This window comes from Cyanidioschyzon merolae, chromosome 12, assembly GCF_000091205.1.
Source record: "Cyanidioschyzon merolae strain 10D DNA, chromosome 12, complete genome".
Taxonomy (NCBI): Eukaryota; Rhodophyta; class Bangiophyceae; order Cyanidiales; family Cyanidiaceae; genus Cyanidioschyzon; species Cyanidioschyzon merolae.
This window is the reverse complement of record NC_010138.1, coordinates 26,595-45,485: the sequence shown is the minus strand read 5'-3', so window position 1 is coordinate 45,485 and position 18,891 is coordinate 26,595. Positions and strand designations below refer to the sequence as shown.

The 18,891-nt window shown below is 55.0% G+C and overlaps 5 protein-coding genes across 5 annotated transcripts, besides 5 other annotated features; 2 read left to right on the top strand and 3 right to left on the bottom strand.

Annotated features, from left to right (window-relative positions):
* Positions 1 to 997: 997 nt before the first annotated feature.
* Positions 998 to 3,577, top strand: CYME_CML023C (transitional endoplasmic reticulum ATPase; the record flags this gene model as incomplete). The annotated part of the gene is made up of 1 exon (XM_005536637.1): positions 998 to 3,577. One exon carries the CDS (start codon positions 998 to 1,000, stop codon positions 3,575 to 3,577), a length of 2,580 nt encoding a protein of 859 aa, XP_005536694.1.
* Positions 2,922 to 4,780: a sequence feature (possible transcribed region).
* Positions 4,473 to 6,787: a sequence feature (possible transcribed region).
* A 241-nt stretch (positions 6,788 to 7,028) lies between these two features.
* Positions 7,029 to 9,977, bottom strand: CYME_CML020C (hypothetical protein; the record flags this gene model as incomplete). The annotated part of the gene is made up of 1 exon (XM_005536636.1): positions 7,029 to 9,977. The coding sequence occupies one exon, from the start codon at positions 9,975 to 9,977 to the stop codon at positions 7,029 to 7,031; it is 2,949 nt and encodes a 982-aa protein (XP_005536693.1).
* Positions 9,423 to 12,325: a sequence feature (pseudo-gene of triacylglycerol lipase).
* A 647-nt stretch (positions 12,326 to 12,972) lies between these two features.
* Positions 12,973 to 13,956: a sequence feature (repetitive element).
* Positions 13,830 to 14,789: a sequence feature (repetitive element).
* A 101-nt stretch (positions 14,790 to 14,890) lies between these two features.
* CYME_CML016C (probable DNA-(apurinic or apyrimidinic site) lyase) lies at positions 14,891 to 16,147 on the top strand (the record flags this gene model as incomplete). The annotated part of the gene is made up of 1 exon (XM_005536635.1): positions 14,891 to 16,147. The coding sequence occupies one exon, from the start codon at positions 14,891 to 14,893 to the stop codon at positions 16,145 to 16,147; it is 1,257 nt and encodes a 418-aa protein (XP_005536692.1).
* A 242-nt stretch (positions 16,148 to 16,389) lies between these two features.
* On the bottom strand, positions 16,390 to 16,965 carry CYME_CML015C (similar to ferredoxin; the record flags this gene model as incomplete). The annotated part of the gene is made up of 1 exon (XM_005536634.1): positions 16,390 to 16,965. The coding sequence occupies one exon, from the start codon at positions 16,963 to 16,965 to the stop codon at positions 16,390 to 16,392; it is 576 nt and encodes a 191-aa protein (XP_005536691.1).
* An 866-nt stretch (positions 16,966 to 17,831) lies between these two features.
* Positions 17,832 to 18,629, bottom strand: CYME_CML014C (lipoate-protein ligase B; the record flags this gene model as incomplete). Its single annotated transcript, XM_005536633.1, has 1 exon — positions 17,832 to 18,629. One exon carries the CDS (start codon positions 18,627 to 18,629, stop codon positions 17,832 to 17,834), a length of 798 nt encoding a protein of 265 aa, XP_005536690.1.
* Between the last annotated feature and the right edge of the window lie 262 nt (positions 18,630 to 18,891).

Sequence of the window (18,891 nt, the reverse complement as noted above, 5' to 3'; positions counted from 1 at the left end):
CAAAGTGGTTGGTGCCTTTGCACGAGCCCTCACTGGGAGCAAAACTGAGGCCGCCAAATGAATCCACCACATCAAGAATAGATGGTGATGTCATCTTGCTTTTCGAGTTCGATTCTACATACAACGGTCTCCGTGTTCCGCGAATGCCCATACACACTCCGACGGTTTCGTTCGAAGAAAGTCTCATCGGATGAAAGAAACAACCGACGTTACTGTGCTTCATACTGATCGCGACGATCCATGAACGCTGCCGTTGCGATTTCGGTGGAAGATGGCCGTATGTGAACTAGAACATTTTTTGCAGCTGCGTCCCATTGTATTCAGGACCATACGAACAAGCTGTTAGGATCAGAGATGTGCGTGGTGGCTACGATCGTCGCTTTTGCTTTCCTTAACGTGATCAACGGGTGGTTCGCCACCATTGACCACAAGCAATCTTTAAAACTATCGGTTTTTGGTGCGGTCCGTATATGCGTCGCTCTTTCAAAGTTCCTCAACCACTTGAATACTGTGGTACGACTGACCGGGAGGATGAATTTTGTCCTCGTCGCACTGTTCATTACGGAATACGTATCCTGCAGACGACTTGCCTACGATCTCTGTGCTACATTCCATCGTCTGTTCGGTCCCCTGCGATGCACCGCACCAGGGGTGTCACAGAATTGATATGAAAGACATGCCGAATGAGCCTGATCGGCATTTTTGCAAGACAAGCTGCGCTGATCACTGATATACTTTTTATACCTACGCGTGCGATCATATACTTTTCCTGTCGATGTACGAGGACTCCGTATTCATGTGATGCACTCGTTGTACAGAGTACCGACTCGAGCCGCACGCAAAGTTGCCGGAGCATACCTGCTTCATGCATGTATCCATACAAAGCGCACGCACACACGCACGCACACACGCACACACGCACGCCTGCTGAATCGCGTGCGGGCAGCATTCGCGTTGTGAAGCGCTCGACCGCTTGTAACGGTAACTGGGCAAAGGTATGACGCCGTCTGAGCACGATACAGGCAAGGATCCCGCTTTGGGAACTGATGCTGCTGGTCCATCTACGGAAAAGAAAAAGCCTGGTGACTACCTTACGGCGATTCTGGACCGGAAGAAGGCTCCGAACCGGCTGATTGTCGACGAGGCTACGCAAGATGACAACTCAATCGTGTGTCTGTCGCCGGCGAAAATGGAAGAACTGCAGCTGTTTCGTGGGGATACGGTGCTACTGAAAGGGAAAAAGCGTCGTGATACTGTATGCATCGTCCTGGCCGACGAGGAGTGCGAAGACGCCAAGATTCGTATGAATCGGGTGGTGCGCAACAACCTGCGCGTGCGCCTTGGCGACCTGGTAAGCGTGCATACGCTGCCTGACGTGAAGTACGGGCGGCGTATCCACGTGCTTCCGTTTGCGGACACCGTCGAAGGGGTGACTGGAAACCTCTTCGACGTCTACCTGAAACCTTATTTCTTGGATGCGTACCGCCCTGTTCGTAAGGGCGACACGTTCCTCGTGCGAGGATTTCGCTCGGTCGAGTTCAAGGTCGTGGAGACGGATCCTGATGAATACTGCATAGTAGCTCCAGATACAGTGATCCACTGTGAGGGTGAACCCATTAACCGAGAGGACGAGGAGCGTCTGGACGACGTCGGGTACGATGATATCGGAGGTGTTCGCAAGCAACTTGCGCAGATCAGAGAGCTAGTGGAGCTGCCGCTGCGCCATCCGCAGTTGTTCAAGAGCGTTGGGATCAAGCCACCGCGGGGAGTGCTAATGTACGGGCCGCCTGGCTGCGGAAAAACGCTCATTGCCCGCGCAGTCGCCAATGAGACAGGAGCATTCTTTTTTCTCATCAACGGGCCAGAAATCATGAGCAAACTGGCTGGTGAGTCGGAATCGAATTTACGCAAGGCATTCGAAGAGGCCGAGAAGAACGCCCCCTCCATCATCTTTATCGACGAAATCGATTCTATTGCACCGAAAAGGGAAAAGTCGCACGGCGAGGTGGAACGGCGCATCGTATCACAGCTCTTGACGCTGATGGACGGCTTGAAAAGCCGCTCCCATGTGATCGTCATCGCAGCTACGAACCGGCCGAATTCAGTGGATCCTGCACTGAGGCGTTTCGGACGTTTTGACCGCGAGATCGACATTGGTGTTCCCGATGAGAACGGACGGCTGGAGATTCTGCGTATCCACACGAAGAACATGAAACTGGACCCGGATGTTGATTTAGAACGCATCGCACACGAGACTCAAGGCTTTGTGGGCGCGGATATCGCGCAGTTGTGCACAGAGGCCGCCATGCAATGCATCCGAGAGAAGATGGACATAATCGACCTGGAAGATGAGAAGATTGATGCTGAAGTGCTCGACTCGCTTGCAGTGACGCAGGAGCACTTCAATTTTGCTCTGGGCACCACGAATCCGAGCGCTTTACGCGAGACTGCAGTTGAGGTGCCCAATGTGACCTGGGAGGATATCGGTGGACTGGAGAATGTCAAGCGGGAGCTACAGGAGACTGTGCAGTTCCCGATTGAGTATCCGCATTTGTTCGAGGCATATGGTCTGTCTCCGAGCCGCGGGGTCCTTCTTTACGGACCACCAGGTTGTGGTAAGACGCTGCTAGCAAAGGCGATTGCGAACGAGTGCCAGGCTAATTTCATTTCAGTGAAAGGACCCGAACTGCTGACCATGTGGTTCGGTGAGAGTGAGAGCAACGTTCGCGACGTCTTCGACAAAGCACGACAGGCAGCACCCTGCGTGCTCTTCTTCGACGAGCTGGACGCCATTGCTCGCTCCCGGGGTGGCAGCCTGGGCGACGCTGGAGGTGCCGGTGATCGCGTCATCAACCAGCTCTTGACAGAAATGGACGGTGTTGGCGCGCGAAAGAACGTTTTCGTAATCGGCGCCACCAACCGCCCGGATACCTTGGATTCCGCAATCATGCGGCCGGGTCGTTTGGATCAGCTCGTTTACGTGCCGTTACCCGACCACAAATCTAGAGTGGCTATCTTCAAGGCGAATCTGCGGCGATCACCTGTCGCCGAAAACGTGGACTTTGATGAGCTGGCCACCGCGACTCAGGGCTTCTCCGGCGCCGACATCACCGAAATCTGTCAACGCGCCTGCAAACTCGCGATTCGCGAGACTATCAGTAAGCAGATCGAGAAAAAGCGTGCAGATGCCGACATTCAGGCCATGGAAACTGACAGCGGCCCGACTGCCGTCCCGGTGCTCGACGAGGAGCCCGTCGATGCCTTGCTGACTCGGGCACATTTCGAGGAGGCGATGCGCCATGCACGGCGCTCGGTGAACGATGCCGATATCCGCAAATACGAGATGTTCGCGCAACAAATCCAACAGAGTCGAGGTTTCGGTGAGTTCAAGTTCAGCGATGCTTCTGGAACCGGGTCCGGTCCAGGTCTATCGTCGGAGACAGCAGCACGGTTTGGTAGCGGTGGCGGTGGCGCTCCGGGCTCGGCACCAGGCGCTGGTGGTGGTGGTGGTAGCGGTGGCCTCGCGGGCACTGGTAACAACAACAACAATGCACCGGACGATGATCTCTATAGCTGAAAAAAGGCGTGGAAGGTGGATGGAACGGAGTGTGCGTACCGCGAATGCGACCCAGGGCTGATGACGTAAACCATACCTGTTTGCACATACCGTGTCGGAGCTATGCAAGCGCCATGCAATGTTTGTTTCCTGGTCAAGCGTCCGTGGATTGAACCAGACTTGTCCGGATACACGAATGGTGTCGTTCATCACCAAGGCATGGGTCTGGCGTCTTCGAAAGCTGCATTCGTGTTCCATCAGCGCTATACCAGCGTTCGCATCGGACTTCGAGGCAAGATCCTATGCACATCGGAAAGCGGTGCGAATCGTGGACATCGTCCACCGAAATGGCGGCTTGGTGATGCCCGTACGAGCATCTACGCGACGCAATCCAATGCCATGGTCCGTTGCTTTGGATGCCTTGCTGGTGACCTTGGAAGTTGTGGAAGTACGTGCACTGGTTCCTCCCGCTGGGCGATACGTCCGCTGCTCCAGGTCGGTCGAGTCTAGCGCAAGGCCGCAAGCTGCTTCCAGAGACAACAAGCCCTGACCTCACTTTGATCGCATTTACTTGTTCCGGGGCTTGGTTTTGTCGAGTCGGTGCCTGGCGACGCGCGAGCAAAGCTTATGGAGGGGCACCAGCTCGTTCACGACTGCCAACCTCGAACGAGCTCCTCTTGATGGCGCTGCTCGGCCGGTGACAATGGTTCCCGAGGTCCGCGCATCTGCTTCCGCTCAACTCCCGCAGACTTGTCTCTTGTCTTATGATACTTCTGGGTCCGCGATTCGGCGGCTTTCGCGAGCACCTCTCGTCGCTCGGTGGGCGCTGGCGCGTCTGCACCCGCTGCTGCACTACCGAGGACGCGGCCAGACTGAGGCGTTCGTCGAACGGTTGACGACGTGGACTCCGTCCGGTAGCTGCTTTCTGGGTGCACGCGGTGCTTTGTCCGCTGCTCTGTTCCAAAACAGTTGCCCATAAAGAGGTCCAGACCCGAAAGGCCAGTGCCGCGCACCAACGTCCGGTACGCTTGACGCTTCCGCACTAGCGCTACTGTACCTGTTGACGGAACGCTGCGTCAAACCAGTGGTGTCTACAATCCACGAATACGAACGGTAACCAGAGACGTGACCACAGTTCCCCCGCAGGTGCTGCTGTGTTCTAGAAGTTTCAGACAGACCCGTGCTTCTGTACGAGTGGGAAGCCGGATCAAGAGACCACCGTGCGGCTGTAGAGCTCTCCGCGGCTTTCGTGCCGAGGTCCGATACGCTCCACAACCGTGCCTCTGGGCAGGTGTTTGTACACACTTGTTGCAGTTCGGCGGGGAGTAGTTTCCTCTGATCACGACGAATGCATCGAGCTGGATACTGTCTTTCGGAAGATCGGCTCCAGTACATGGAATTCGGAGCAGCTTGTCCCTAAGCGAAGTTGGATGCATCGGGCAAGCATCTCCCTGATAGGGCACTGATCAAAACAGATATCTCGGAAAAAGATTGCAGTGCTTCCGTGGATGCTATAACGTTCCAGGGTCTCCAAAGCAGTATGTCCCAAAGCACGAGATTCGTGGTGGAACCAGGAACCCAGGTGACGTTCTCTAGACAACAGCACGCAACCGGGATTGCTAGCCTGCATCGTTTCCGAGGCAAAGTCAACCTTGCCACTGGACAATGCTTCTAAGACCGAGGCGCGGCTACTTGTAGAAATGATGAACACCGCTCGGCGGCAGTACGGATATCTGGAGGACAGCAGCTTGCAACTCGTGCCAGTCTACGAATCACAAGTGGACAAATGGATACATCCTTGCTTCTACGAACAGGGCGTCGTGCCTCTAAACAACGTCTATTCGGAGGGCGTCCCACTACAATATGCGCTGCTCCGATGTGAAGACGCCTGTCTGCGTTTCCGATTCAAGACTTTGGGGTTGGTGGTGGTAACTGAAGTAGCAGCCGTAGTGGTGGTGCATGCGATGGGCAAACGTACACGTCAACGGACAGCATGCAGCGCTGCTACAGATGTGTCAGTATAGAATGGAGTGCTGAGCTGCACGCTCCATGCATGCCTGGCGACGTAGTTCCGAACGTTTCTAGATGCCCAGCATCGAGAGCCCAGGTACAGCAATGGGGGATCACGGATTCATTCGTACTTCTAGGATGATCGGTGGTCTGGTCGCGGGGGTCTCTTCGACGCCCGGCTGCTGGATTTCCTGGCGTCACCGATATCACGATGCTTCACGACGCTTTCGTACGTGCGTTCGTCAACCAACCGATACAGTGACACCATGATATACTTCATTCGCACGTATCTCGACGCTTCTCCATTTCTGACATGCAGTATGTTCAAATCACGAAGTCTCTACATGATCGATCTTATCTTTTGGGGCTCAAGGCAACTCGTGTGCGCACTGCGAGTCGTTCAGCGGGGCTCGCAACGCGAGAAACCCCGACGTGTCGTCCTCTGACGCATTGTTCACGAGCGCTTGCTGAACGTCCACTGGCCTTGTCACGTCAAATGATCGATTCATTTCGGAAAACAAATCCTCCTTTCGTGATGACCAGTGAAGAATCGACATTCAGTACCAGCGTGATGCTTCTCAGGGCACTATGGTGCTGCTGGTGCTGCTGCCAGAAGCGCTCGTCTCTCCTGTTCTCGCATGGAAAAGTGGACTGAAGCGGACTGGGGTCATCGCAGCACTCGGTACCAGTAGGGCATGCGCCACCGCTACGTACGAGACAAGCGTCGACGGATCGGAGTCTATCGGCTTGTTCTCCGGTTTGAACGTACGTTTCTGTACACGTTTCATGGCGGACTAGATTGCATTCCATAACTCCTCCGCCGAATGGAACAGCGTGCGCTTGCGCCCACAGCCGATACAACACTCGCTGAGGATATCGCTCAGCTGAAGCGGATGATCCCAGTGTAGGGTACGGGGCTCGGGAACGGAAGCGAGCGCCTCGCTGGGTGCTTTCAGTATGCGTCAAGGGCATCCACCGAGTGATGCCCCGAGCGTTCACGCGCTGCAGGACAGCTCGTGGGGGCGGCGTTGTCGAGCACGTATTCGATCGCCTGCTGACCACAGCCGAGTGTCACTGGTGTGAAGGACGCACTCAGATGTGTACGAAGAAGACATGGGAACTGTGACTTGCGTCTATGCATGCAATACGTGAAAAACTGCAGGATGCTGTGAACTCTGGACTTGAGCGCTGCCGTCATCACCCTTTGACTGCTGTAAACGATTTTAGAGGACAAGAGACGTCCAAGGTATTGCAATCCGCTCGTAAGAGAACGGTGGAGAATCTAATTACAGAACAAACCCCATATAGGCTGGAGTTGATGATCGTGGACGGAATTCCAAACTCAAGCTTGTTCCTTTGTGTTGGATGAAACGACCTGCTCCACTTTATTCTGCCACGGGTGTAACATGTGCGTTGTCACTTGTGCAACTGCACATGTAATGCCAAAAAACAAACGACTCCACTAGACGATTCCCTCCAAGAGCACCTGGAAAGCGGTAGAATTCATATCAGAATCGAGTTCTCTTCTCTGGTTCCTGGTAGCACGCACATAGCAAAGGGCTAAGATATAGACGCAACGACGTTGCTCGTTGGAAGACTCCAGGTGCAGCGCATAACTACGAAGAGCTCGTAGCGCCTCAGTGGGCGATACACTCCTCGAGGACTGGGGAGTCTCCTTTGCACTGACTGATAAGTGATTTTGCCTCGATCTTAGAAACCGCTGAGGATCTATTCGGATAGGTCTACCGGCCTCGGGGGGCAGTGCATCACCAAAGTCCTCGACGCCTGCGGCCAGTTCGACGAGAATCGGCTTTCCCTGACGCTTCGCGCTCTGGCCAACAGCGTACGGAGGCAAGAGCGTGCCGATGCTCTGCGCAGGCTTCCTGAATGGCTCGTTTTCCGCAAATATGCCCCTGGAAAGCAAAGGCTCGGGCGCGAATCCGTCGGCATAAGGTTCGATTGCCAAGAACATGGGTAGCACATAGCTGAATTCGGGCATATTCAGCAAAAGGAGCTGATCCACGAATTTGATAGCGCCAAGAGCAGCAATGGGTTCTCCCGTTGCACCACGTAATATGCGTAAGGTTTCTGACAAGAGTGTCGCCCGCGAGCCAAGCAGATGCTCGGGCGGAAAGCGCAGAAGCATGACACGAAGGAGCAGGAAACAGGCCGCGGACACCTTCGCGTCATTTTTGCGCCAGTCGGATTCAATTCTGCGCAGTAGAGACCGGCTTTGGGACGTAAATTCACCCACGCGACTATGAAAGAGCATGAAAGCGATGCGCCGCAGGGAGCGCGCTTCATCGGCGGATACGTCTCGCGCCTGGAACAGTGCCGCTGTGGTTACCGACTGGCTTTGGTTGCGGGTGCTGCTTTCACCGATGAGAGCGATCTGGAGCGAGTCACTATGTCGAAAAATTGCCCCCAGGCTTTGACCAAGCAGAAGCAGCATCATTCGATTCTTAAAGCGAAAAAAGGCGATGTCTTCAAACGCGGAAACGAGTCGCTCCTGCAAGTCCTTCACTCGCCATTGGGAGCGCCCACCAGATTCACTGGATTCAGTGACTTCATTTCCGAAATCATCCAACATGGACGGTTCTAAAAGTTTGTAGATGAGCAGAGCGGCCCTGGTTTTGTACGCGACCTGCAGGTCTCCCTCGAAACAAGGTCTCCAGCCCGCTGCTACATCCGCATAAATTTGAATGTCACAGTCGTAGGCCATAGCGTCAAGTCCCCGACCTAAGCTGTGCAGCCTCGGGTCCAATGCCGCCGTCAGCTCCCTGACGATTGCCGGCGGCGTGTTTTCGGGGTCTTCCGGCGATGGAGCCTTGAGAATGCGCAATGCTACTACGCTTATTGCACTGATGAGCTTCCTCCGCATTGTCTTGTCCTCGCGAAAGACGGCCTCGACGAGAGGAATCGCATACGCAGTCAGGAACTCCAACCCGAGGCTGGAAAACGCGAATCGCACGCTGCGCTCATGTTGCGTCTGCTGTGGATCGCGGGCGCCCAGCGGTTGCCAGTCCTCACCGGCAATTCCGATGACCGTCTCAATTGCCGCGCGAATACGATCAAGAAAAGTTAGAGGATACTTGGCCCTCTCTGAAGAACAGCGATACACGAAACTTTGCACTGCTTGCAGAAGCAGCAGCGGGCACACTGGCTCTCGATAGTACCGAATCGTAGCATCCATGAGCATGGAGAATGCTGAGAGCATTTCATCCGCGGCCAAGTCACTGGGCTTGATGTGATCAATCCACAACTGCAGCACGATGAGCGCATGTCCATGGAGGTTCTGTAGGCGTTTCAAATTTTCGGCGCTAACGCCAGCGAGAAACACAGCGAGCACACGACGCTGCTCGCGACTCTGGAGCGCACTTTGCCTGTGCTCAGCTGCTAGCGCCTTCGAATTAGCCATGGGAGCGTTCGATGCCTTCCCGCTCGCCACCTCAGATAGCGCTAGTCCAGCACGAGGCAACGTTGATAGCGAAGGATCCGTAAGTATTGACTGGCTCGCTCCAGCGTTCCGGGACGATGCTTGTCCCTGTTGCGCTTGCTCAAGCGCAATCGCAGTCGTCAGCTTACTGATACAAGCGCAGAGAACAGCTGGAGGCACAGTATCGGATCCGGTGCTCAGCTTGATGATGCTTTCGAGAAAACCGAGCGAAGCTGACGTTGGAAGAACATTTCCTTCCGAAATATCCGCACTAGCGATACATAAAGCACAACTATACGCGGTGAGGTGTTCCGCTAGAAAACTATTCACAAAGGACTTGCAGCGGCGGTAGAGCGCGGGATTTGCACGGTAGCCGTCGGCAACGAGCTGTAACAAGCACGGCAACTTGTGTAGAAGGACATGCAACGCGCTTTCGCTGGGCGCGTCACTGGTGGCAGGCCCCACGCGGGAATCGTCTGCAGAGAAGAGGCCGCTCAAGAGCCTCAGCGCAGTGGATGCCGTTGAACGAACGGCACTAGCGTGTTTTCCAGCAGCTTTTGACGCGGCTGATCGATCCGACGCCTCGCTTGTTCCGTGGTCTCTTGGCATTTCGAGAGCTGCATTTTTCAGAACCGACTTGGCAATGAGATCGAGGCTTGATAGCAGCAACTCTAGAGCGAGCGGCCCAGCCGTTTCCCCAGCGCTATCGTAAATATCACCCTCTGGCAGTTGCGCCTCTCTATTCTCTTCAACGGCATTTGCTATACATCGTCGTAGCGTTTCCAGCGTATCATCGAGAAACCTTGGCTCGGGGTACTCAGTAGTTCGGTAGTGTGCGACAAGAAGCGAGAGCCACTCTCGCAGCTCAGAGTCGGTGCAGCGCTGCTCTAGGCTCTTCAGCGCGGGTTCCGCCAAAAGTAAAGAGAATTCGTCTCTGGAGAAGGCGGTGTCCCGTTGATCCAGTTCAGAGTTCATGACAGTGGGACCGACGAGGAACTAGGTGGGCCTTTGTAACAGCAGCAGCAGCAGCAGCAGCAGCAGATGCGAGCGAAGCGCAACCGTGTAGTGCGATGAACTCCTTGGATAGTGCATCTTGCAACCACAAACCGGTGATCTTTTGAGGTCACTCTCTCGGCGGGGCTCTGGCAAGCATCGCTGCCCTCGATATGACGTGTTTTGAGAATTCACAGTCGTTGCGTCTGTCATCGGATCTGGTGATGTGTGTGACTTTTGGGTCGCCTCGAGTCGGGAATCGCGCTTTCGCCGCAGCGTTCCAGCGACATGTGCCGTTTTCATTCCGATGGGCAGCGGTCGGCGATATCGGGACGAAACTGCCTTTCTGGGGTTATGAGCATGTTCCGGTCAAGGTGATGCTGGATCCGTTGTCGGGGAGCATTCTCATGGATCCCTCGATCATCGAGGAGTCCATGGTGGCGTTCCGGAACGCTTTGGATGCGCACCTGCGACCCGCATATATCCAGGGGTTTGAGCGCTGGTGTCGGCGCTACCAACCCCGCTGGAATGTGCAGTTCTGGGATTTCCACGACGTGTTTGATGACCACGCCCTGGGTGCTGCTTTGGAAAGCAGCACATGATGAATGCATGACCTATGCAAGCGCATGGCTGCTGGAGCGTGCCATTTGTCCTCAAGGTCCGCTACGCTTCGCAAACGGGCGCAAGTGCGCTACCCATAGAAGCACACCAGCATCACGAAGGTGAGCAGCGACATGTCGGGTACGCGAGGCACGCTTGAGCATCAGCCGAATGGTGTCTTGGATCACGCCCGGTGCGAGGTCGCTCAAATATGTGGCTCTCGCCACACGCTCTACCTCGACGACCTGCAAAAAAGTACACCTCTGCGAATCATGCTCCAGAGGTATGCATCAAAGGTTCCGCCCGATGTTCTTCGAATCGTCATGCAGACTGGTCGGTGGATGGATGCAGCACCTTCATCACCAAAGTGAAACGCGTTGACGTCCGAGTGGAGAGCGTGAACCGTCCCCGGTCGACTGGACGCGGAATCCGTCCGAATTCCCGGTAGCGAAATAGACGCGATCCGCCACTGGCTACCCTGAAAAGCGTCTCTGGCGGGTACTTCTGCGAGATCCAGAATGAGGCATGCTGCGCTCTGTCCACTAGTCTGCAGGTCTGGCTCTGACGCGGCCGCATCGATGCTGGAGTTTAAGCTGCGCCCCAGTGATCGGCGAGTGCTGCGGTTGCTGAGACTGGTCTCTCGATAGTCAGTCGTAGTGCCTCAACCAGCGCCAATATTCCTGCTGAATTCATGCTTGTCGCGAGTACGCCTTTGAGCGCGTTTGCCGACAGAGGCCGGCGCCGTGGTGCTCGCAGCACAGCACGCGATCATGTGCTCTTTGTGGAGCTGCAGACAAGCACCACTTTTGCAGCACATGGTACACGCGATGGACGCGAGCGTAGCTTCCAACGATCCGCGATCTAGTCCTGAGGTATTCCGGCGGCGATAATCACCACCCAGGATCATGGGTGAACCGCTGTAAACGAGGCATCATGCGATATCCACTGGGCCAGGGCACGGCGATGATTCGGCGGCACTCTCGCTCAAATGCTGGCTCACTGAGGATTCTCCCCGGTTTCGTTTTTGTTGGATGATCGTCGCCGATGATGTCGTCTTTTCTTCCTCACGGACGACGCGTTCTTGGCCGCTGGGTGCACGTCGTCCCCGTGCTCTGGATCTAACGACGACGACGACGACGAAACGGATGCAGACCTCCCGTGGTCGCGCTTTGCAGAGGCGCCATCCTGCGCTCCACCAGGTGCCCTCTTCCTCGAGCGCATGCGTTCGGGTTCAAGTCTCGCATCAGAGGTATCCAATGCTAGCATCAAACGCCGCTCCTCGGGTGTGCAGAGCTCCTCACCAAGCTCTAGTTTCGTGAGCAAGAGTCCAAACCGACTTTCTGGGCGACGCAAGATACGTGACATCGACCGCGACTGCGAACCGAATACACCATCTGCAGTCGCCGCGTCTGCAAGCTCTTCCAGATGCTCCCAGGCAACGACCTGGCGGTATCCCGGAGTCTTGGATGCCTGGTCCGCGATCTTCGCGACTTGCCTCACAAAAGGACTGCCTTCAGCCTGCAGTTCATGCTCGCATTTCCGCCAGTAAGACATAGCGACTGATGCGACGCCAAATACTGAGTTGGGTGAGTCGACGCGTGCTGCCAGTTTGCTTTAGCTGTTCGAGATCGGCAAGGAATCGTCTCGCAACACGGTCCACAGCAGCGTCCGATCTTATTTCCCAGTCACACGACTCGTTCTCTATGTCTTGCTCTAAAGATGTAAGCGACTTGTCGAGTACCTCAAGTGCCTTGGCTGCCAGCCCTGCACACTGCATCCCAAAACGCACTTGCTCCTCGGGTGTCAGTTTCGCTTGGACGAGTGCTCGCAGCTCTGCAGGTGATGCAAGCTTGCTCAGATGACCGGCTCCCTTGGCTTTGCGCCACCTTTGATGCAGCTTTCCACTCTCTCGATGCCCGGGTTCAGCTTTGGCTGCCATGAGAGCTGCTGCGCGTGCCGTTGCAACAGAGATCCGAGCGTGGTGGTTAGGAGGAGGTCAGAAAACTGAAACCATCGATATGATGGTCTCTCTAAAGCGTCTAAGTCTTCAAGGCAGTAACCGGACTCGTCGCTTCCGCTGTCAATCAGCAGAAAAGCGCATAGCGTACGCCCCGTGCCGCACAGAGGAAGCAGCACGTTGGTTTCGAAGATCGATAGAAGACGTTTTTGGTAAACAATTCGTCTCTGGAAACACCACCAAACGCCTTGCAAAAGAGAAACGCTGGAAAGCCAGTGTACAATGGTGGCACTTGGCACACCGTCTGCCGTAGACCGATTGTCTACCCATCGATGTGCAGACGCCTGTGCCGGCGTTCCGCAACTGGCCACCTGCTACTGGTTTCAACTTCATCTCGTATAACTCCATTTTGGGAGGTTGCCCCGCAAAGTTGGCTCTCGCCAACTCCGAGGGTCTTCTTTCCAGTACTGCACACCTCCTTACACTGATGGCGGCGTTAAAATCTCAATTCACGAACTCTATTCGTTTCTTGCCATCATTAGTTTTACTAACCAAAGCGAGTAGTCCTCGAAGGTTCGCCCTCCTTGCCATTTGCATTTCCGTCAGCGAGCCGCTGGCTTTTCTCCATCGCGACCCTCTGAAGTGTACAACACAGCTCGTGGTGTGTAGAAGATGTTCGAAACTCATCTAAAGGTATTTTTACATAACGGTGTGCGCACTCCTTGTACGTTCTTGTCGTTGGAGCTGGTATACACCCTTTGTGGGTCATCCATCGACCTGCCCCGTATGCTACTACGAGCCTTTGGCTCCCGTCCTCCTTGAGGGCGCTCAACTGATTGAAAAAGCCGGCGTATGCTCGCTGCTTCCAACAGTACAGGTTCATACGCAAACGAGCCCACCTGAACTTTGTGCATTCTTTCCAAAGGCTTTCGTCATGAGCTGCGTGAATGCTCATAGCCTCTCGAAACGCTTCAATATCGGCTCCGCGGCTCGTCACCCGGCTGATCGCTTCCAAATTCCCTTCACTCTTGAGTTCGATGTCTCACTTTTCTTCGTCGCATTCATTATACCGGATTCTTGGTAATATCTCGCTCATGAGAGCTTCAATAGACTTATGTCTTTCTGACGTAAGTTGCCGTCAGAGCCATCTTCCTCACGCTTGGGTGCTGCGATGGTAACGATGTTCGTGTTCGCAGAGTCCACGCCAACGACAACCTCGTTCTTCTGCACCTCCAGCGCCGTCGGGCTCGCCTCCTGGTCCGTCCTCGGCTTCGCCCGTGGCGAAGAATATAGATGAGAAGGATGCGGATCCTGCGACGAAGGAAGTGGAGGATGACGACCTTGTCGTTGACGTGGCGAAGCATGTAGATGAGAAGGGTGCGGATCTTGCGATGCAGGAGATGCAGGATCACGACTTTGTCGTTGGCGTGGACCCTGGGAATACGAACATCATAACCATCGCTGTACCAAAGTGTGCGGAAGATGGGACTGATGGTAACTTACGTCAGAAAGATATGCGTCTTTTTGAGGTTCTCGAGAGCAAGATACTATCGAGGATCCGGTATAATGAATGCGAGGTAGAAAATTTGTACGTGGAATTCAGGAATGAAAGATCCCCTGGAAGCTTCGAGCGAGGTGACGAGCCGAGGAGCGGACTTTAAAGCTTTTCGGAAATTCATAGAAGTTCGTGTTGCTCACTGGGAGGCGCTATGGGAGGAGTATACCAAGCCCCGGTGGGCTCGTTTGCGTATGAATCTATACGGTGGGAGGTAGCGGGCGTTTGCCAACTTTTTCATTGGGTTGAGTGCCCTGAAGGAGAATGAAATCAAAGGCTCGTAGTCGCGTACGGAGCAGGGCGATGGAAGACCCAAAAAGGGTGTACACCAGCTCCAACGACAAGAACGTACAAAGAGTGTGCACGGCGTTTCGTTACGATACCGATAGATGAGTTCCGAACGTCCTATACACACCACGAGTTGGGATGTACACTTCAGACAGTGGAGATGGAAAAGTGTCAGCGGAGCCCTGAAGATATAAAAAAGTACGGACCACTGACGGAGGAGCAAATGGAGAGGAGGGCGAAAGTTCGTAGACCCCTTGCATTGGTAAGTACAACCAATGATGACACGAAACGCATGGAATTCGTGAATCGTGACTTTAATGCCGCGATCAATATTAGGAGATGTGCAGCGCTGGAGACGAGACCTCCAGAGCTGACAAGAATGAACTTTATTGGACAATCTCTCAAAGTCGAGCTATTTGAGACATGATTGGAAGCAGCAGTAGGTGGCCTGTCGAAAAAAAACTGGGAGGCGTCTGCCCCTCGGCTGGAGACGCTATGTCTAGGGCGCGTTTGCCGCCACTATTGTACACCGCTGTCGTTCGACTTAGAACGGCGGTGGGTATCGAGCCACTCATACGAGGCATGGCCTCTAGTACCCGAGCGGCAGTCAACCCGGATACCGCACGCCTCCTGGTGAGCGCGCGCAGACAGAAGCAAGCTTCGTTTCCACTTGTACCACTAGCGATGGCTGGCGAGGGTGAAAGGAAACGACGCAAAACAGTGCAGCGCTCTCCGAAAGATGAAAAAAAAGCTGAAAAAGGAAACGCTGTTCAAAACGCTGGTCGCGGCGAATTGAGAGACACCGGGAAGGAAAGTCCTGCAGATGTACCGATCAGTTCGAGCGGACGCCCCTGGGGTGCGCCGCAAGACCCGAAAGTCGCAAAGCTCGCCTCCTACAACATTGCTTCACTGCGAAGTGCGCTCTCAAGATCGAAACACCTTTTCGACGCGTTCATTGTGCACGAGTGCCCGGACCTGCTCACTGTTCAGGAGATAAAAGTGTCAGAACCTATTCCTGAAGCGATCAAGTCCGCGCTCCAAGAGCACTATGAGACTTGCCTTTTCCATCCGTGTCGAAGCAAGCGTGGGTACTCTGGGACGGCACTCTTTCTGCGAAAAGGCTCTTGCCTTGGCGAGCCCGTTCGAGTCCAATACGGGTTCGATCCCGAGCTCGGCGTAGAAGATTCTGAGGGGCGGGTCATCATTGTCGAGTTTTCAAGCTGTGTGGTGTGTAGCATGTACGTACCGAATAGCGGCGAGGGCCTCAAGCGCCTTGATTATCGCATTCGCGTATGGGACGAAGCAGTTCGGGCACAGCTGAAACGCCTTGGACAAGGCACTGGGAAACCCATCATCTGGTGCGGTGACCTGAACTGCGCCCACCAGGAAATCGATATCTGGAACCCGGAGGGCAATCGTCGCAGCGCGGGCTTTACTGATGAGGAGCGGGCGAGTTTTTCGCAAACCCTGCAGGAATGCGCACTCCTGGACACGTTCCGCTGGCTGCATCCATCTGTCCGCGCCTACTCCTACATCGGGTATCGGCATGTCCAGAACTACTTCCAGAATCGAGGATGGCGCTTAGACTACTTCTGTTGTAGCGCCAGTGCTGCCGCACACATCGTCGACAGCTATATTCGCTTTGATATAGAGATCTACGGCGCAGCGTTTCAGCAAACGCAAGTAAAGCGCGAAGAGGTGCGGCGACTGTCAGATCATTGTCCAGTCGTACTGCTTTTTCGCACGGTCTGAATGGCAGCCGTTCGCGGTAGGCTACAGAAGCTCCTGCAACCTTTTGGTAAAGAAGAAGGGGGCCGGTTCCTTGGAACGCGGCGCTGGCGCTCTGCAGACCGTGGCGTATTTTCGGTGATACGTCCGAAACAAATGCGGCTTCTCGTGTTTCCTCGATATCTATTTCACACACGTGGTGCGTCAGAGAACAAAGCGAGCTCCCGTGGAACCCTTGCCGCATTCACCAGCGATTTTCGCAGCGCCTAGTCTTCCTCTGGGATGAGGCCGCCCCAGCGTTTGCCGCCGCTCTCGAAAGTTGTTGCCCACTGCTGCTCGTAGACCTCGTCCTCGCTCTGAAGGACCAGCACGAGTGCGGAACGCGGATAGCTTACACACAGTAGACAATAGCCCTTGTCACGGAACTCTCGTGTGAGTCCGAGCGCCTCGGGCTGCTCTAGACTGCCGCGAACGATCTTGGCGGCGCACGTGGTGCAGCACCCGTTCAGGCACGATGACGGCAGCTCATAACCATTTTCCCGGAAATACCACCATATGTAGCGGTCCTCGGGAACAGCGAGCGTCAGAGACTCATCATCGCGGTAGTTTAGAATCGTGACGTTGTGTTTGGGTGCAGCGGGGTCACCGGGCAGCGCACCTCCACGTCTCTTGCGCGTTGCGATACCCCTGACTGGTGCCGCGCCGTTGGACGCAGTAGTGCCTGCCACGAGTGGTCGCTGTGCAGGTTTACGCGCCGTACCAGCTCCCGTTGCACGCGGCGCTGTCCTCACAAGTCTTCTTCGGTTCAGCGGCAAACCAGGTGCGAACGCAGTTCGTTTCATCCTGGCAGAACAAGTTGTGCCGAGTCCGCCGTGGTTACGCCACTCACTGACCTATTGGGAACGACGAAGTTGTTGATATTGGTGCTTGTACCAGCGGGCGGGGACCTGTCCAGCAAAAGAGTGCCCAGAACACAGCTCGAAATACCTTGGTGTTTCGTTAGGCGGATTCCCAGGTAAACGGTTTTGTTGCAAAGAAGGCCTCGCGCTCTAGTTCTTACGCTAGAGAGCCAACAGTACATAGTTGAACATTTAGTCTCTTTCATGTACATATGAAGGATCACAGCTGCAGATCACTCGCGTACGCCCGGCGGATCACCGGCTGGCGTACCTCCATCGATGCCAACATGTTTCAGCTGCGCAGGCGCCCATGCGTATGTTGGTTCAGAAAAGCTCGGAATTCTGTGAATGCTTTCGGTGGCTAGCGCTGTAGATGTGATCCGACGTCGCTGTCAACGCTGTAGCGCCAAAGCCGGATGCATGTCACAAATGGTTCTGGATGCATCGATCCGACCCTACGACTTGATCTGCCAAGTCTACCCAGAGGCCTGGCGCTTACTGCGGCCATAAGCGCCAACAAATCAGCAGCGTTGCAAAGCCGGGCTTTTTTTTGCAGCACATAAACCACGTTTCTTCGGGGTGCCACGCTCCAGCGACAACGAGATTGCCAGACAAGTGCCTGATTAGCTTCCTAACGCTGGCGCAGGTGTACTCGCGTCATCGTCTTCTCTGCCGCAATTGCACCTGGCATGAACCCAAATCGTGTCGTGTTTTTGCATCTACAGAACAAGCGACTGGGCATCGCTATCGACAGTCGAGTTCCTAAGATGGCGGCAGCGTTCGAAACAGGATAGCGTTCATCGCTGTTATCAAGTCCCTGATCGCGAATCTGTTCCCGACGCCGCCGAAGGTGCGTAAGGTTTCAGTGCAACATCGAACAGTTCACTAAAGTGCGTGGCAAGTGAGTTGCGCACCTGCTCTGTGGAACAGGTGTTCGGATGCGGCAGCAGATCCTGCATGCAAGTCACGGTGTTGCCATCGAGACCGCATGCAACGATACGTCGGAACGGTGGGAGCACCTCCCGGTTGACATTCAGGGCAAACCCATGGCAGGTGACCCAACGGCTAACGCTCACGCCAATAAAGGCAATTTTGCGGGTTCCCCCGGCAACCCAGACCCCATGATGATCACTGCGTCGCTCGCCGGGTATTCCAAAGTCGCGCAGACACCGAATCACAACCTCCTCGAGCAAGGAAACGTACCACCGCAGGTCACAGCGATATCGTCTCAGGTTCATAATAGCGTAACCAGTGACCTGACCCGGTCCGTGGTAAGTAACTTTGCCGCCGCGCTCCGTACGAACAACTGCGCAGCTTGCTTCCTGCAGCGCAGAACCGAGGTCACCCGGGCTTGCAGCCGTCCCTAGCGTGTACACTGGCGTGTGCGTGAGCAACATGAAAGCGTCCGGAAACCGCAACGTCGTTGCCGGTGCTTCGCCGCTCCGCCCCAGTCGGATCGCACGCAGCTGCTGTTGCCACCGGTGCACCGGCTCGTACGGAAGGAGTCGATCGCCAAAGTCATAGAACCAGCACTCCCGCAGCCCATACTTTGGTACTGCCTGCACTGTCGCCGCCTGTAGTGTTCGTAGGATGCATTTGCTGCGCATAACACGCAAACGGCATCGCAAGCCGGCAAGTACCAGGTTGGCGAATAAGTTCGAGGACAATGGCGCACGAACGGCTACGAGGCGTTTTCGCAGATATGCAGGCGAGGTTTGGGTAGGTGCGCCACGTTTCCGCTGTGTCAATGTAACGAAATTTACTCAGGAGTAAGACAAGGACGGTTTTGTGGAAAGCTTACGCGAGGCTGCTAAGTTCGGTATGGCATAGCCGAAGGCTCGTACCAAGAGACAAGTCCTGAATCGGAAA